Genomic DNA, 18,556 nt, shown 5'->3' on the forward strand with positions numbered 1-18,556 from the left:
TACACATCACAAGACTGTATCGGGAATTCCCATGGCCTTCAAAGGGTTAATGTATATTATCAATCTCTTATTAACAATGTAACACAGTGTTCCTTCACAAAATCATGGGGGGGGGCCAAAGAGAGAAAGAGGGTTGTATCAAGAACTAAACACCTGTAGAAGAGCAGGAAGCCCAGTGACCAAGTCCGCCAGCCTGCAATTGTTCCCAGAGCCTGGTTTTAGCTCACAGGGGCCTTGAGTTTATGGCTTTCATCTCACCAGCAATGGAGCAGAAGAGTCCCAAGGTGGGAAGGGGAAGTCTTGGAGTATGTAGGAGACTCCCCCCACCTGATTTCCTCTCCTTTTTACCTTTCCGCACCTACTGCTGTACAGTTCAATACCTGCCTTCCACTTACCCCAGCCAAACTGGCCAATCTCCAAGTGCGAGTCTAGAAGGCAAGTGTCGGCAGGCTAGTGAACCACATGGAGCAAAGCGGTCAAACCTGATCCAGTCCTCATCTGAGGATCATACATGAACAAGGGACAACGGCCGGGAACTCTGGCTGATTCTCCCCCTCTACAGCCCAGGGACTCCGAGCCCGATTGGAACATCCCAATGGAGTAACATAAGTCAGCACCTTCAAGAAATAGTGTCGATAATTGGATTTAAAATACACTGAAGCATTTTGGTTTTTATAAGACAACAACCAGGGAATGGAAATAAGAAACAGTTGCCATCTTGAGCCAGAGTATTGGGGATTGCTTAAAACAGAAATAAAACAGACCCTCGCCCCTATGATTTTCCTGTACGTATGACATACTGAACAGTGACTTAGTGAGGGAGCACTGTAAATTACACCACTAATCTTTAAAAGGGTGCCCTAGAATTTGCCCAGGAGGTTGAAGCAGCTGCTCTCTGGGTAACACACTGGCAAAGATGAGAAGGGAGGGGACGGGAGCAATTATAAACAGCAATGGCCTATCCAACTTGGCGGCAGTTATTACCCCTGTTACAATCTTCTCCATGCCTGTACTGTTGAATCACCTGCTCAAGCTTAGGCCACCGGCCACCATTTTGGATAGGGGGAGGGAGGGGAAAGAGAGGTCAGTTTATTCATATTCAGGAATTTCTGGCTTGCAACCAGAAATTGCTCAATCCGAAACAAACCATCCCAAGGGCAACGTCCCTTCAAAATCGATTTGGGTTCAAAACCAGATTTAATGCATACACAAAACTACTGCTAGCCATTGCACTCGGATTCAGCTTTGCGGGTCACTGTGAGAGGTCAAATCTTGGAGTAACAAGAGATTGTTCAGAAGCAAATTGTTTGAAAGCAAATTTAAGCTCAAGTGATGAACATCAGTTCAAATTTTCTGACACCTTTGCTCTCTCTATAAAATCACCTTTCAAAGTGAGTTATATTTGTGTAAAAAGCTTATGTTTCTCTCCTCATCTGGCAAGATATTTTCTCCACCTCTTAAGTCCCCCGTACATGCCACGTACCGTTCCTCCAGCCTCACCGAGGAGTCTGCTCTGCATCCGTCTGCCTTGTGCGCCGAGGCACTCAACGTAACTCAAGTCCGTAAATTTCCATTGCTCTCCTAGTTAACTTAGAGTGGACGGTGTCGGGAACTCATTGGGTAAGAGAGAGAGCTGAACTCACTCAACACTTTGTTGTGCACTGTGTTTGTACAACAACTCCCCATGTCATGGAAATCTAACACACCACAAAGTTATTTGCACAGCAGTGAAAGTACCAGCAATTGTGCAGCTAATCTTTAGGTGACCGATGATGTTAAAGATTAAATCAGTTTTTATTACATTACTTCTAATACAAACTCAATGCTTAGGAAAGTTATTATTTTTTTAAAAAGCCTCAAAGCCCAAGTGGGTAAAGATGCTGCCAATCCGTACAGGGCAGAAAATTCCATGTTATACTTCCAGCCTGCTGAGATAGCTTAACCAATGGGATAGCAGTTGTTGCTAATTTGGCCTCAGTACCTTTGGGCTGGTGAGACTGAAAAAAATGAGTCCTGGGTTCCCTCTGTTAGTGGTTATCCAGTGACTCCTGGAACGAAGTGGGCACATGTGGACATTGGTTAAGGACAAGAGTGAGCATCTGTGCTGAGTGAGCTGGTCTCAGCCAAGGGGAACTGCCATTAGCCTCACCCCCTACCACGTTCCCCAACCCAGGCCAAGCAAGGGGAAAATACCCTGCTCCTGATCTCTATCCAGCCACCTCTAATGGAAAGTGCAGGTCTGCATGTCTGATGAGTACAGAGTTGGCTCATTAACATGATTATCCGAAGTGGCCAAAATTCAGACACGATGGGGAGAGAGGAGATGGCACGGGGAGGGCGTGAGATGGGAGGAGACAAGAGATGAGAGGAAGCAGAGACAGAGGAAGGGAATTGAGAGCTGGAGAGAGTTATTATTAATGAGAGAGATGGCCATCTGTAAATTGCAATGATGTCCTCTGTCTAACGTTGAAATAATAGACTGCAAAGTCAGGGGGCAGAAGGGGAGGTAGGTGGCATAACATCTGGAGGTGGAGAAGAGGAGGGAACTTCCACTATTCTATCCCTTCTTATTTATAAAATGCACTCAGGACATTTAAACGATGCAGGACATTGTTTTACCTCGATATGGAGCTCTCTGATGCAATGTCTTTGGGAGTCCTCACTGCTGCTAAGTTCCTCTTGGGTTGAGTCACTGGTGGATACAAAACAAAACAGCATTTTCGTTGAAGGCAGACGTAAAGCCAGATCTACAATACTCACCTCAGCACAGATCCAAACCTTACTCCAAATACTCGTCACCAATGGAAACTGGTTTGTATTTCGCCCAGATACAGGGCTGGGTGGTGCAATGGGTCAGCACACTCCTCGGCTGCTCCTGGGACCGAGTTCCAATCCATCCCATGCCCGTGGGATGAAAGCTCCCTTTCCAGTGGTGAAAAGGACCCTATTAAATACGAGTTTGGGTCTGGTCAACCCAGCTCTCAGTGGACTCCGGAGCACAAAACTATCCAGATCGTGGGCCGAATGAACGAGCAGTCTGAAGCTCCTCACCGTGTTGAAATCAAGACTCAGCGCGCCATCTCCTACTCTAACTTAATCTTTCCACTTTGGAACTCCTTCCCTCCTACAGGTTTTTCGGCCCCAGTTTGGGGTTATACAGTCATCACTTCCCGATTATCTGGCCTTCTCCTACTCTTCAACCACAGTAATATCCTACACTATGGGCCACGATATTGGCGACACTGACAAGGCCACTTTATTGACCATCGTTAGTTGCCCTGAGCTTCTTCCCATGATCGTAGCGACCGATTAAATTTAATGCCCATCCCTCATTACCCTGAGAAGGTGGGGATACAACTGAGTGGGGCTCACTCGGCTACTTCAGGGGACAGTTAAGAGTCAACCATTTTGGTGTTGGACTGGAGTCACACGTAGGCTAGACCGGGGAAGGGTGGCAGATTTCTTTTCCTAGAAAGATGTCAGTGAACCAGTTGGGTTTTTACAACAATGCTACAACTTTCAGGATCATATTTTTCCAAGTGCTATTTATTGATTCAATTGTATTTATTGAGTTCAATTACACAACTTGCCATGGTGAGATTTGAACTCCTGACCTCTGGATTACTAGTAAAGTACAGTAACCATTTCATTACCGCAGATTGGTTGCTTGCCAATATCAGGTGGTACCCGGGACGAGGCTTTAGCTACGAGGAGGACTAGAGAAACTGGGGCTCTTTTCAATTGAGCAGAGGAGGAGGAGGAGGAGGACTGAAAGAGGTGTTCAAAATTATGAGGGGTTTTGATAAAGTAAATAGGGAACAACTTTTTCCACTTGTCAGTGAGTCAGTAACTAACTAGAGGGCATAAATTTAAGATCAGCAGCAAAAGAATGAAGGAAGAGGTTAGGAGAATTTTTTTTAAAGCAGGGGGTTGTTAGGACCTGGAATACCAGAAACAGTGGTGGAAGTTGGGGCCATAATAGATATTAAAAGAGAAGTAGATGACAAGGCCTTGGAGAGGGTACAGAGGAGTGATGAGGGACTTCAGTTATGTGAAGAGATTGGAGAAGCTGGGGTTGTTTTCCTTTGAGCAGAGAAGGTTAAAGGGAAGACCGAATAGAGGTCTTCAAAATTAAGAGGGCTTTTGATAGAGTAAGGAGAAACTGGGCGCTAAATTGGACCGTGTACCGCCAGTTATTTCGGCGCTACGCAGCCTCCCGAATATCCAAGATGGCGTCTTGGATGTGTACCCACATTTCTAGCATGACGTGTGCGCTGGACGTCACCTTGGTAAAGGGTTTAGCGTTTGTGCAGATAATGAATGCCGGCATCATGTAAAGTACGGAGAATATGCAATCGATCAGTGTGCCATGCTGATTTAAAGCATTTTGGGACTTAACACTGTCTTAACCATGGCAATCCAAACAGGTCTCAGAGTGCCTGAAGGACCTCCTCCGCCAATCCCAGCGCTGTTTAAAGGGACCATGCATAATTTACAGGTTAGTTGCTGGATTATTGCCTCTGGCTGCTGATGCATTTGTACCTGTTTTTGGAGGTCTCCTAGACTTGAATACAATCGAATGCTTCCTCTCAGCCCCTCACATTACCAATGTTGCAAACTGCACACCCACAACTCACAGGCCACACACACAAGCAGCTATTCAACCATGATAGGCACATCACCCAGACACACGTCTCGCTTTCAGGGACATAGCCTAACATTTAGAGCCAGGACGTGCAGGAGTGAAGTTAGGAAACGCTTCTACACGCAAAAGGGTGGGAGAAATTTGGAACGCTCTTCTGCAAACAGCAGTTGATGCTCGCTCAATTGTGAATTTTAAATCTGAGATTGACAGATTTCTGTGAACCAAGGGTATTAAGGGATATGGGGCTAAGGCGGGTATATGGAGTTAGGTCACAGATCAACCATGATCTCGATGAATGGCGGAACAGGCTCGAGGAGCTAAACGCCACTGCCACTTGCTGCCTCCTGATATGTGCCACCGTCTCCTGGAAGAAAGCGAGACGTGTGTCTGGGTGATGTGCCTATCATGGTTGAATAGCTGCTTGTGTGTGTGGCCTGTGAGTTGTGGGTGTGCAGTTTGCAACATTGATTAATCATGCAATGCGATGCCCGCGCTCGTTTTCGGGGATTAACCAATTTAACCCCCAATGTTTCTTCTAGCAAGTGGGTCGGTAACCAGAGGTCAAAGCTTTAAAATAATTGGCAGAAGAATTAGAGGGGAAATGAGGAGAATATTTTCCCACACAGGAGGGTCGTGACGATCTGGAACACACTATCCGAAAGGGCGGTGGAAGCAGATTCCATAGGAACTTTCAAAAGGCAATTGGACCTGTGCTTGAAGAGGACTAATTTGCAGGGTTATGGGGGAAAAGCTGGGGAGTGGGACCAAATTGGGCAACTCTTTCAAAGAGCCGGCACAGGCACCATGGGCCAAATGGCCTCCTTCTGTGCTGTACGATTCTATGAATAATAAAAACAGCTTTGTAATAGGAACTTACTTGTTACTTGGTGAATTTTTTTGCTGATGGTCCCATCGCTCGGAGGAGCTTTAGGGCCAGCGATCCTAGAAAGGGAGGAAGAGAAACAAATAAAAGATTGTTGATTTGAAATCTCCCCCAGCAATGGCCGAGAAGGGCCTGTGTTGTCAAGCCCTCCTAATTTTCTACATAATAATGTAATTCCCCAACAGAAGTCACTGAGTATGTTTCTGTTGGAATGAAGCATCACGAGGTTGGACTTTTTGCTAGCTCTTTCAGTTCCATCCACAACAGGTACTATTCTACAGCGAAAAGATCGCCCACCCCCCACCCAGGATCTGTCAACGCTGCTCTATAACTGGCTACTAAGAGGTGTGCAAGAATGCGACTTGAACCTTCTGACTCAGAGGTGAGAGTGCTACCAACTGAGCCACGGCTGGCACCTTTTAGGTATCACAGTGTAACTGGAGGCAGCTCTGCCTTTGATCACTGATTCCCCGAGAAGATCTTTATGACCAAAAGGATTGACCAGTGTGGAGGAACGCCAGCAAACCAAGGCTCCTCAGCTGGAGGAGAAGAAGAAGAAGAAATAAAAAGGCAAGCTATACGTGCAATCGGGGCCATTTTAAATTACACTGCGCCGCGCGGGCCCTTTAAATCTCTGGCTACGTGAACACAATAGCTGATTGGCTACTGAATGTTACCTCTGCACTCTGGAGGGAGGAGCAAACACGCCGTACTTTGGAGAGCAGGTGTAATATCGAACACCAAACACAGAGCCATCGTGTTTGCCAGTTGCCTTGTCCAACTCTATTCCGTACCAGTACCCTGTGAGAGGGAAATAGAAAACAGCTTCGCCTTACAATAGATCAACTCAGTACCAGAATCACGCAGCGGCCGCCAACACCGTTTAAACGGCTACTGTACGTCTAAAACGCCAGAAGCAACAAATGAAAACCGGAAAACGCTGTAAACACTCAGCAGGTCAGGCAGTGCCTGTGGAGAGGGGAAGTTAGGCTTAATATTTCAGCTCTTCCGACCCCCTGGTCAGATGTTACAGATGAAGAGGTTGCATGTGTTCTGCTCTCTCATTACGGTCTCCTCCGTTCTCAATGCTTAAGGATTTTTCAACATCCACAAACAGGAGTGGACACTAAAACACGCTGCATAGTGCCAGACGTGAAGCAATGGTTACCTATTACTCACTAAGGGGAAATTCCCCTGTGGATTAAATTTAATCACACGGGTAAATTCAGGTAAGGACTATCTCTTTGCCAGTATCGGTGTTACATTTATCCCATGGGTAAAGAGCCCAGTAGCCTGTGTCAACAGATGAGCCAGTTCATTTTAGATGGATACAGCCAGCAGGTAAGTCACAAGACAGACACAAATGTGGGAGGACATTCAGCTCGTCTCAATTTATCCATCTAGAAAGACACTATACACCTCCACCCCACGCACAGCATCCGCCCGTTTCTCAAAGATTCCAGGGTTTTTGCTTTCTTGATTCGACCTGGAAGTCCATTCCACACATTGATCACTCTGTGTAGAACTTTCAGACATCGGTCCTAAATTTCCCTTTCCCCGGATTGAATCCATGTCCCTTTGTCCTACAGTCACTGTTTACCTTGAAGTTGTGTTCCAGACTTAAGATAGAAATTAGAGCACAGAAACAGGCCATTCGGCCCAACAGTTTTATGCTGGTGTTTATGCTCCAACCTATTTCATCTCACTCTTATCAACATATCCTTCTATTCCTTTCTCCCTCATGTGCTTCCCCTTAAATGCATCTGTGCTATTTGCCTCAACTACTCCTTGTGGTATCGAGTTCTACATTCTTACCATTCCCTGGGTAAAAACGTTTTCCCTGAGTTCCCTATTGGATTTATTAGTGACTATCTTATGTTTATGACGTCTACTTTTGGACTCCCTCACAAGTGGATCCATCCTCTCTACGTCTACCCTATCAAACCCTTTCATAATCTTAAAGACCTAACTTACTTTTTCCATACCGTTTACTATTGGAGGTGCCTGTATGGGGTCCCCTATGAGTCACTTCCTTTGAAGGCTCCAATGTGCTATGAGAGGCTGGAGTTACCTATTACACTCTCAGGCCTGTAACATTCAGTGTACCATTTGTATTAACGCCCATTATACTAAATCTGAAATCACATCAGGTTTGAGGACGAACTGAATGTAGCTGATCACACAGGCTCCCCCCAACCTCGCTCCCCCACCCCCCCAACCACGAACCCAATTTCCTGACCTGAGCCTTGTTGCTGTGCAAAGGCAACAAGAGTCTAAATTGGGGATTTGGCAGAGTGCCCTTGCACAACTTCCCAGAGACTTGATCAGAGTGAGATTGGTAACAGCTCAACAACAAGACATCCTCTTGACCTTTGGTGGTGTGAGACTGGGGCCTCAGCTTCTCACCATATATAAAAATGACTTGCATGAAGGAATAGAGAGTTGTATATCAGAGATTCAACCGTGTCCTCAATCTCACTGGGGGTGAGATGGTCAGGAGGCTGCCCTTCTCCTGAGGTCCAACGACATCCCATTTCTCCTAAGGCACAACAGTTACTTGACTACGAACTGATGTCTCGTGACTATTAGCTGCTACTGAGATCATGACGCCACGATGGCAGATCAGAGTGGCCTCCCACAGCTCCACTCTGCACATCTCTTAATGGCTTCACTCACCTGGAGCAAAATCCGTTTTACCGTAATACCGAATTATTCCTGATTTCTGTCCTGCCACCAGCACTTGGTCTCCGATCTCGATCTTCAGGCCCTCTCGATCAAGGCTTCCCACGGACAGAGACTTCCTTCTCAAGGCTGTGGAGAGACGCAGGTTTAAACTGGAGGCGACGCCAATGTAGATATAGACAGTAGGCTGCATGAGGTCACTTATATCATGGAGTGGCTCATTCATCACAATGGGGAGCAAAAATCTGGATCAATCAGGGAGCCCCAATACCAAGGAAAACATAGCCCCAATTGGGTTCTGGTGCATGCTTAGCCAGTAAGGAGACTCTTATGCAAGCAGCCGTTGCACCTAACTGGTATCATGGAGCTGTCAGAATTATTGGCAATCAGTAGAGAGACTTAAATAATTACTGAGTGGGGCGATGAAGATTTTTACTGCACTCACTATCTTGGCCAGGATTCAACAATTTAATTATCAATGGGGTTTAAATTCCCTTAATTAAAATTAACAGGTTCACGACTGCCTTAAAAATTGCACACAAAGAATATTGTTTCAAACATTTTGACCAATGCTTTATCAGATTAAATCTTGGTGTGTTCTTGCCAGGGCCCAAATCAGGATGACTTCATCCTTCTCTAACTTTGACCCAACAATCTCAGCTGGTGTCAGCTTGGCTCAGTGGATAGCACTCTCACCTCTGAGTCGGAAGGCTGTGGGTTCAAGCCCCACTCCAGGACTTGATAATCTAGGCTGGCACTCCGCTGCAGTACTGAGGAAGTGCTGTGCTGTCCTTTGGACAAGACATTAAAGCAAAGCCCCTGTCTGCCTGTTCCTTTGGTCCAGGTGACCATTGTCGCTCCCAGCGAGGAGCCATGCGTAAACATAAACGACACTGCAGTGTTGACTCACTGACCTGTGCTCCCTACTGGGAGCAAGGCACCATTTAATTTATCCTTAAAGATCCCATGACCCCATTCAAAGAACAGAGTTCTCCCAGTGTCAGCCCTCAACCAACACTACGAAAAAAAGACTAGCTGGACATTCAATCTATTGCTGTTTGTGGGATCTTCCTGAGCACAAATTGCAGGTGCGTTTGCCTACGTAACAACAATCGCTGCACTTGTGAAGTGCGTTGAGATGTGTCTGGGAGGTATGAATAACCGGTGACAAATACTTAAATATTCATCAAACGATGGGAAGTTCGAAAAGAGACGAACCCACCTTTTTTGTCTTTCTTAGATTTCCCAGTCATCCGTGAGAAGTCCATCCTGGGAGTTTTGGGTGTCGATGTTACAGAAGAAGGGGTCTGATCAAGAACTTTACTGATTTTAGACACCGGAGAAAAATAACCTGCAAAAAAAAATGTACACAAATATTTATACAAAATAAACAAAGCACAACGACCTCAAGAAAACAGAAACTGCTTGATCCAGTGACTTAGAACGCAGCTTCCTAGAGATGCACAAACAGCTTCTGCTAGTATTTTCAGGGTTAAACGTACCACTTAGTGTGGTCGTAAATCACACAGACCAGAGACGCTCTTCCAATCAATCTCTGATCTGTGCCATTAGCTAATTGCAGCTGGGGCAGCACAACTGGCCTCAGTGCCCTGAACTGGAGAAGAACGGGGAGAGAAAAAAATTCAGCCAAGCTTCCCTCTCCTGATTGCTATCCAGTGACTCCTACTGTGTGTAAACATTAGATGACAACTCAGCTTCTATTCCTCTTCCCCGCATCCCCCCCACAGTCGAATAGCCAGAATGAAGAATGGCTACTTGGATGAGATATTGTGGTGGGGGGGGGGGTGGGTGCAAGGCCACCAATGGTGGAGCGATGAAAATCGGGGATGTGCTAGAGGCCAGAATTGGAGGAGCCCTGAGATCTCGGAGATTTGCAGGGCTGAAGGAGGTTACAGAGATAGGGAGGAGCGAGCACACGGAGGGATCTGAAAACAAGGATGAGAATTTTAAAATTGATGCATTGCCGGACCGGGAGCCAATGTAGGTCAGCGAGCACAGGGGGCGAGGGGTTTAAGAAGGTGGAGGGGTGTTCTAATCGAGGCCTTTAAAATGACAAAAGGGCAGATATTTCCTCCGGTGGTGGGAATCCAGAATAAGGGGGTACAGATCAACAGTGATCTAACTGACTGGCGGAACAGGCTCGAGGGGCTGAATGGCCTACTCCTGTTCCTATGAGATTGAAACCAGTGTCCCAGAGGTAGGACGATGACACCTTCACAGGACGAGTAGCCCTTACCATGTTTCGGAGGGCAAATGAAATATCTTATTCCTCCAACATTTCCATCATTCTTCCCTTCGGGTTCATCCAGCTCGACACCAACCCACTGCCCGCTGGCAAACTCGGTGGTGCCACAGAAGCGAAGTGTTCCTGTCTGTAACAAGTGGATAAACAAGGCAAAGGTTTCATTCCGCAGGAAAGCACAAAAGTGTGACTTTTTTTTTTACACACAGAGCAAGACTACAGAGTCCCGATAAGTAAACGCGAGCGCGTCGGATTGTCTCAATTGGTAGCGCTCTCGCCTTTGAGCAAGAAAGTTCCGGGTTCAGAGCGCACACTCCAGGCTGCATTGTTTGGAGGTTCGTTAAACTGAGCCCCAGTCTGATGGGCGTTAAAAAGACCACTTTGCTAACATTCCTCCCTCGAACAAAAGCACAGATTAACCGGCCGTTTATCTTGTGGGCTCTTGTGCACAAATTAGCCGTTGTATTTATTATTCTCACAAAGCAACTTCAAAAGTGTATGTGCGGTTCTTGCAGATGCTTCGGAGAGCTGGGTAGGTGCTGTGTAAATGTAAGTCTTTCTTCCCTTTATTTAATTATTTTATCGGGAGGAACAAAAATATTAAAACTTTCATTTCCTTTTAGGGACTAGCCTGGTTCCGGATATAAAACAAATGCTGCCCACTTTTCGTGGCGGTAGTCTCCTCCAATTAAACATTACGGTTATTATGTCAATTTTTTTATTCCCTCTTCCCACTCACTCCAAAAAACCTACACTTGGTCAAAAATGCCCCTTTGCAACACACAACAAACTGTGCAAAATACTATCCACTTCCAAGTCACACCCAATTGTGACCGTCTGTTCACAGGCCTGTGAGAGCGACCTGGGCTCTCCTGTTCTCCTGCCTCCATCCTTGAAACCTCCCGCCCAATAACCCTAACTTTCCTGGCATCTCAAAACTGTGGAACTCCTCGCCTCTCTTGGTCTTCCCAGCCTCGCTCATCTTACGAGCTTTTAATACCCAACCTATAATTACTACCATAATATGCTTTTGACTTATAATTAGTACTTTCTGGTTTATCTCCTCTTCTCCCTTCACTTTGTTTTCACTATGGGCCTTAGTTAGGTATCTCAGGGCAAGTGTTGGCAATATTCAGTACTGGTCCTCAGGACCCGCAATATGGAAGGCAAGTTCTGTACAGCCTTTGTTACAATCAGGGTTTGCCATCTGCAAAATCTCCTTACCTTCTCCGCATCCACGAGGACTCGGTCCCCGAGCTTGAGGCCCAGTGAGGTTAGCATCAGGTTGCCTGGGATGTTGTCATAATTCGGCAAGGTCACCTTGGGAAGGTTGCAACTCAGAGGCACGGCGTCCAGCAGCAGCTGTTTCAGCTCCTTGGCGACCATAGCGGCCTCGGCCTTGTCCAGGCTCATGTCCATCGGGTCTGGGACGACGTCTGCGGGAACTTGTCCTTTCCTGTTCTGTTTGGTGGGAGTCAAAACATTAAAAAAAAGAGATGCATGTTCGGTTATTACCGCTGTGGGATAACCAGGGTCAGGACTGAGAAAGTAGCATTAGTGGACTCATTGTAAAACAGGACCGATACTGAGCCATTAAAAGGCCAAACAGCTCAATCTCAGGCTGATCTCAAGCTGGTCTTCGTATTGGGTTTGGTCAGATTCTGGTGCTGCTGGCTCCTGATTGCTGGGACTCACGGAGCAGGCAGCAATCCCAGAGTTGACTTGCCGGATTGGCTATGGGCCTGTGGGATCTTCCCTGTTACCAACCTTAGCGAATCCGGCAGATTTACTCCTGCCTGTAGGGAACCAGCAACGTAGGCCCACCAAACCCAAAATAAAGGTGCTTTTAGTCAAGGGATATGGTGGAGCTGTTGCACCTGGTTTCAGAATTCCCAGGCGAGGGAAAGGAAACAAATCAGGGAGGGTTCCCACTCCTTGTCACAATTCAGCAATCCTGTGCTGGAAAAGTGGATGGATGTCAGGTGATAGGATCAGAATTGTAATTTCAGACAACCCACCAACACTCCTCGTCTAGGCTCACACTTGAAGGGCCAATTACTGAGGGTTAAGATGGCAGTCACCTATGATTCAGTATCTGGAGTGAGTCAGCGCCTCCAGGGGAGGAAAGAAATGGAAGAGAGAATATTAGAGGCGAGGGATGAGGAACCAGTTCTGCTCTTTACTTACCCTGACTGTCGGATTCGCTCCATGCTCAAGGAGACACTTGACGGCTCCCAGGCACAGGTTGGAAGCTGCTATGTGCAGGGCCGTGCCATGGTTGAAGTCACTGCAGGTGGAGTTCAGCACTGCAAACACACAGCGGAACAAACACTTCAGAAAATAGCCCCCAAGTCGGGAAAACAGACATTTCGCAAACACTTGACGTCCGAGAGCTTGGAAGCTGCTGCTTTCTGGGCACTATTTACATCTCAACCAACCAAACAGGATGGAAGGACTCATCGAGGGGAGATTATACCTTACGTAAAAACTCAAAACTCCTGCCAGATGGAAAGTAGGGGTCTTGGCACGAGTGCTATCCCTGGTTTTAAGACTGATTGCTGGGTTTACCTATATAACGAGTGACTGCACTTCCGAAAGTAATCCATAGGTTATAAAGAACTGAGGATAAGCTGCTATATACATGCAAGCCCTTTCTTTCCCCACTGGAGTATCGGCTTAGATTACATGGCAAGGGAGGTGGGTGGAAAAAATATACATAAAGGGACCCCAAAAGTGTGACTCCCCCTAAATTTATTTCTTTTAAGTTAGAAACACGAGCCCTTGCATCGGGCTGGAGAAGAGCCGAGATCTTTCGGCTGGGATTTTCTGCTCCAGTATTTCGAGGCGGTAATTTCCCACCAGTAACAGTTGGTACGATGACAAGCACAGTTTGCAGGGTCCTGAAGCAGGGGGAGGGGGGGGAACTGCCCAGGCTATCATCTTCCAACGTCTACAGTGATCGGAGAGTTGGCGGTCCGCCTGCATTAGCCCAGCCTACCTTTTGGTTTGTGAGCCTTCAGGAGAATCCGGATTAGTTCCGGGACGTCGAAATAGGCAGCGTAGTGAAGGGCGTTCATGTTGGTCCAGCGGCTGCGAAGTCCGACGTCAGCCCCCAGAGAAATGAGCTGGTCGCACAGGCGCACAGCAGCTACAGGATCCCCTAAACCAGGCACAAAGACACGTCTCAACAACAACATCAACTTGGATCGATACAGCGGCTTTAACATTGTAAAATGGCCCAAGGCGCTTCACAGGAGCGTAAATCAGACAAGATCTGACACCGAGCCACATAAGGAGATATTAGGACAGCTGACCAAAAGCTTGGCCCAAAGAGGAGCCTCTTAAAAGGAGGAGAGGGAGCGAGGCGGAGGGGTTTTTTAGGGAGGGAATTTAAGAGCAGCTGAAGGCACGGCCACTAATGGTGGAGCGATGAAAATCGGGGGATGCGCGAGAGGCCAGAATTGGAGGAGCGCAGAGATCTGGGAGGGTTGCAGGGCTGGAGGAGGTTACAGAGATAGGGAGGGGGCGAGGCCATGATTTGAAAACAAGGAAGGGGAATTTTTTTTTTAAATCGAGGTGTTGCCTGACTGGGATCCAATGGAGGTCAGCGAGCACGGGGTGATGGTGAACGGGACTTGGTGTGAATTAGGTTACGGGCAGCAGAGTTTTGGATGAGCTCAAGTTTACGGAGCGATACAAACTGCAGCTGCTGCATCACTTAATTGATTTTGTGGGGGGGGACGTGGGGAATTAATCAATTGAAATGACACCCCTCAAAACAGTCGGGTTGCTCCTATAGGGGCGTCACTGGAAACTCCCCCAGTGCAGCATCAAGCTCTCTTTTAAGTTGTGTTGTATCTATACCGAACTCTCCTCCATTAACATTCACACAAGGGGTAATTTCATTAAATCACATTCAGGAAGCAGAGTCGTGCCTCCGAGGAGCACATTCAGTCACTAGGGCCGGGTCCTGCCAGAGAAAATCACCAGGGTACGCGTTAAAAATTCCTAATGTGCAGTCAGGGAGGGGAGCGGAGGGGTGATCCACCCTCACTTATTTTGGGAGTGAGTTTTGTTCTCATCCAGGTAGGAGATGTCAGAGTTAGGAGCTGGAACACTCGCCCATTTCCCTTGGCGTCCGTTCACAGACCTGTGAATCTAACCCGCTCTGCCTCGCTCTTTAATCTGAACACTGTTTCACCACCTACCGACCCCGTGTGCTCCTGCCTTGCACGCGTAGTGCAATAAGGTCATGTCCGTCAGACCATCTCGGTCGTTCACGTGGCAACCTCGCTTGAGGATCTGAATCAACGAAAACAGCAAGAGAAGACGTCAAAATCGCAATCTAACCAAGTTAAGCACCCGATATGTTTTGCACCAACAGGTGCCTGGCACGGATGAGTGAGCAGATCGGTAAAAGAAAAAAAAACAAAGGTTAGCATGATGGTAAATGTACTCTAAGTGCCTGGATCTCCCAATAGTTCACCGCCCTCTGAGCAACACCAGCCAGGCAGACCTCCAACTCCAGCGTCAGTCCGTGCCGGGTTACTAGATCTCTGACGGAGCAATCATTGGCTTGAGCTTGGGAGGGGGAGGGGGGTAATCAGCGAGAATTTCCAATCCTGTTCGCTATCCAACAACTCCGGCTGGAAAGTGTGTGTGTCTGGAGGCTGCGCACGCCTAGGATCAGGCTCAGCTACCCCTGGTTCTACCAGGTGGCAACACTTGCTGAATCTGATGTCGCATCTTTCACGACCTCAGGACGTCCCAAAGTGCTTTTGAGTCACTGTTGTAATGCAGGAAACACAATTTGTGCACAGCGAGGTCCCACAAACAGCAATGAGGTAATGACCAGATAATCTGTTTTAGTGATGTTGTTCGAGGGATAAATATTGGTCACGACACCGGGGAGAACTCCCCTGCTTTTCTTCAAAATAGTGCCATGGGATATTTTACGTCCACCTGAGAGGGCAGATGGGGCCTCAGTTTAATGTCTCATCCAAAAGACGGCACCTCCAACAGCGCAGCACTCCCTCAGTACTGGGAGTGTCAGCCTGGATTATAGTTCTTCCAGAGACCACAATGGGGCAAATGACCTCCCGTGTTGTAAAAACCTCCCCCCCCACCATCACCAAGACCACAGACCACTATTGCTGCCCCGACTGAGCTCAGCACAGACCAAGGATTGGACCTGTCCTTGGTCTAAGATACAGATCAGCCGTGATCTAATTGAATGGTGGCTCGAGGGGCTGAATGGCCTCCTCCTGTTCCTCTGTTCCTAGACTGCTCTGTGAAATTAGTCTGGTTGGGAAAAAAAACCGTGAGGAATAAATCTTTGGAAAAAAACGATTGTTAAATTATTCTCGTTCTCCCCCCCGCCAATCCCCACCACTCTCACTCCAATTTTAAAGGCCAGCATATTCAAATAGGAAAAATAATGATCTTGGCTTATATCTAATGGAACCAGAGCATTCGGTGTAAAATCAATCATTAATACACTGTTGCAGTCAGGTCGGGGAAGTAATATTGCTCTGAAGAATCAATGTTCCCCTGAGCTTTCATCCAACAATGGTCGTTGTTTTACAGCATCCCTTGACCCCAGTAATGCTTCATAAATAGGCTCTTATTTTTTTTCTCATATAGTAGGGCGGTTTTATTTATAGGTTCCTTTATTTTAGAGACAAAAATGTCAGTAGCGGACAGGCCAGTGATCTACTTGCACTGTGGAAATTCAATATCTTTGATGAAACTGGAGAGGGAAGAAAGGTACATTTATATAACACCTCATCACATCTCTCAAAACGTCTCAAAGCATTTCACATGCAATCAATTGCTTTGAAAGTACAATGGCTGTTCTTTAGACAAGCAAGACAGCCATTTTACACACAGCAAGATCTCACAAACAGCACTGATACGAATGGGCTGTTAACTGTTTTTTTTTTCCTTTTGGTCGTGTTGGTTGAGGGAAGATTAGATATTAGAATGGTATCAGGGATGAGGGATTTCAGTTATGCGGAGAGACCGGAGAAGCTGCGGTTGTTTTCCTTGGAACTGAGAAGGTTGAGGGGAGATTTAGCAGAGGTGTTCAAAATCATGAAGGGTTTTGAAATAGAGCAGATAGGGAGAAACCATTTCCACTAATGGGGGTCGGTAATCAGAGGACACAGATTTAAGATAACTGGCAAAAGAGCCGGGGTCGGTGGGGGGGGGGGGGGGGGGGGGAGATGAGAATTTCTTTTACGCAGCGAGTTGTTACGATCTGGAATGCGCTGCCTGAAAGGACGGTGGAAGCAGATTCAATAGTAACTTTCAAAAGGGAATTGGATATTTACTTGAAAAAGAAAAATATGCAGGTCAATGGGGAAAGAGCGGGGGAGTGGGACTAATTGGACAGCTCTTTCAAAGAGCCAGCACAGGCACGATGGGCCGAATGGCCTCCTCCTGTGCTGTGTGATTCTACGATTTCCAAGCCTTAACATTTGAAGAAGAGGAAGATACAGGACTCCAGGGAGAGAGCGGGGGCAGTTTTTAGATTGTTCGAGCAGAGAGCTAGTACAGGCACGATGGGGTGAAGAGCCTCCCTGCGTGCTGTGGAATCTACAGTTCTTAGGAGGAACGAGAGAGAAAAGGTCAGAGGAACGATGACCATCCTGGTCGACAGCCCAGTTCTCCCAACATCAATTGCATTTTCTGAACTGATTTATTTTTCAAACTAATGCTTTTAGTGTTACTGAAGCAGAACGGGAAACCCAAGTCCTGATTGAACTGATTGGAAATCCTAAAAAAAGGCTGCCAGACAGTAAATCCCAATCAAGCGTCTGACAATTAAATTATGAGGAAGATTGTTTTGTGGGATTTATGTCTGGTGCACGGCAAAGTGCAACTGGGTCTATAATAAATCGGTCACTGGGACATAAGATTCTCAGTAATTTTAACCCAGGCAATTTAGCAGTGACAGCTACAGTAAGCAAAGGCCTAAATCAAATCAAAATATTCGGCTTTGTGTTCCACATGAGGAGCAAACCCTTCAGTTTATTTATTTAATTTAGTTCCACTTCAAATGTTTGTGCTTTTCAATGTGAGGGGGCTCACTGATGGGAGAATTGAAACTTATTTTTAATTATTTCTTCTTGGGACAGAGCCAAACTTTTCACCCCATTCCTAGTTGCCCTGAGAAAATGCTACTGGGCTACGTTCACTGCAATTATTAACAAGTGAACGGCATTAGGAATCAACCACCATGTTGTAACTGAAGTTAAATGTAGGCCAGACTGGGCAGGTTCTCTTCCCTGAAGGATATTAGTGAACCAGCTGGGGATTTAACGATAATCCACCAACTTTCATGGTCATTTTTTTCTGGCGCCAGCCCATGAATCACCAGATTTTATTGAATTCAATTTCACAACTTGCCACGGTGGGATTTGAACTCACGACCTCCACCTCGTCCTGAACCAGGACCTCCGCACTATACTCAGTACCAGCACTACATCGGGGTTAAACCTGAAACTAAACTCTTCCAACTTTGCCTCTCCAAAGGGGAAGGTTCCCCGCTCCTTATCTGTAGCGAGGCTGGAGGCACAAAGATAAAGAACTCATTTGCAATTCTTCTCCAAATAACAGAGGGAATCTTTGTCCAACGTGTCCTAATCCCGTCCTCAGACGGCAGCACATTATTGCACCATTCAAATTTCCATTTCCCACATCAGCCACCTTTGTAACTTCAATGAGGCAGATTATGAATTTAGTGCAAATTAACAGTCAATTGCAATGACTTCATCTTCAGTTTTTCCCCTCTCTCTTTTTAGGAACGTAGGAACAGGATGAGGCCTTTCAGCCTCTCGAGCCTGTTCTGCCATTCAATTAGATCATGGCTGATCTGTATCTTAACTCAATCTACCCGCCATGGTTCCATAAACCTTAATACCCTTGACTAACAAAAGGCTGCTCTTTTCTTTTTACACAGAAATTAATTACAGCACAGAAACAGGCCATTCGGCCCAACTAGTCTGTGTTGGTGTTTATCCTCCACACAAGCAGTAGTCCTATTCCGTTGCCTATCTGACCTATTTTTAAATGTTGACAC

General features: G+C 46.6%; 1 protein-coding gene across 2 annotated transcripts in view; it reads right to left on the reverse strand.

Moving 5' to 3' along the window:
- Positions 1 to 18,556, reverse strand: part of clip3 (CAP-GLY domain containing linker protein 3) — a 49,918-nt gene that overhangs the window by 16,441 nt on the left and 14,921 nt on the right. For both annotated transcript variants that reach the window (XM_067974962.1, XM_067974961.1), the window contains exons 4-13: positions 14,682 to 14,775; positions 13,472 to 13,633; positions 12,661 to 12,779; positions 11,698 to 11,934; positions 10,468 to 10,603; positions 9,433 to 9,561; positions 8,205 to 8,339; positions 6,206 to 6,329; positions 5,523 to 5,587; positions 2,620 to 2,692 (exon numbers count right to left, since the gene is read on the reverse strand). In XM_067974962.1, the coding sequence (XP_067831063.1) occupies positions 2,620 to 2,692; positions 5,523 to 5,587; positions 6,206 to 6,329; positions 8,205 to 8,339; positions 9,433 to 9,561; positions 10,468 to 10,603; positions 11,698 to 11,934; positions 12,661 to 12,779; positions 13,472 to 13,633; positions 14,682 to 14,775 (1,274 nt within the window). The remainder of the gene's footprint in view (positions 1 to 2,619; positions 2,693 to 5,522; positions 5,588 to 6,205; positions 6,330 to 8,204; positions 8,340 to 9,432; positions 9,562 to 10,467; positions 10,604 to 11,697; positions 11,935 to 12,660; positions 12,780 to 13,471; positions 13,634 to 14,681; positions 14,776 to 18,556) is intronic.

This window comes from Heptranchias perlo, chromosome 41 (genome assembly GCF_035084215.1).
Source record: "Heptranchias perlo isolate sHepPer1 chromosome 41, sHepPer1.hap1, whole genome shotgun sequence".
Taxonomy (NCBI): domain Eukaryota; kingdom Metazoa; phylum Chordata; class Chondrichthyes; order Hexanchiformes; family Hexanchidae; genus Heptranchias; species Heptranchias perlo.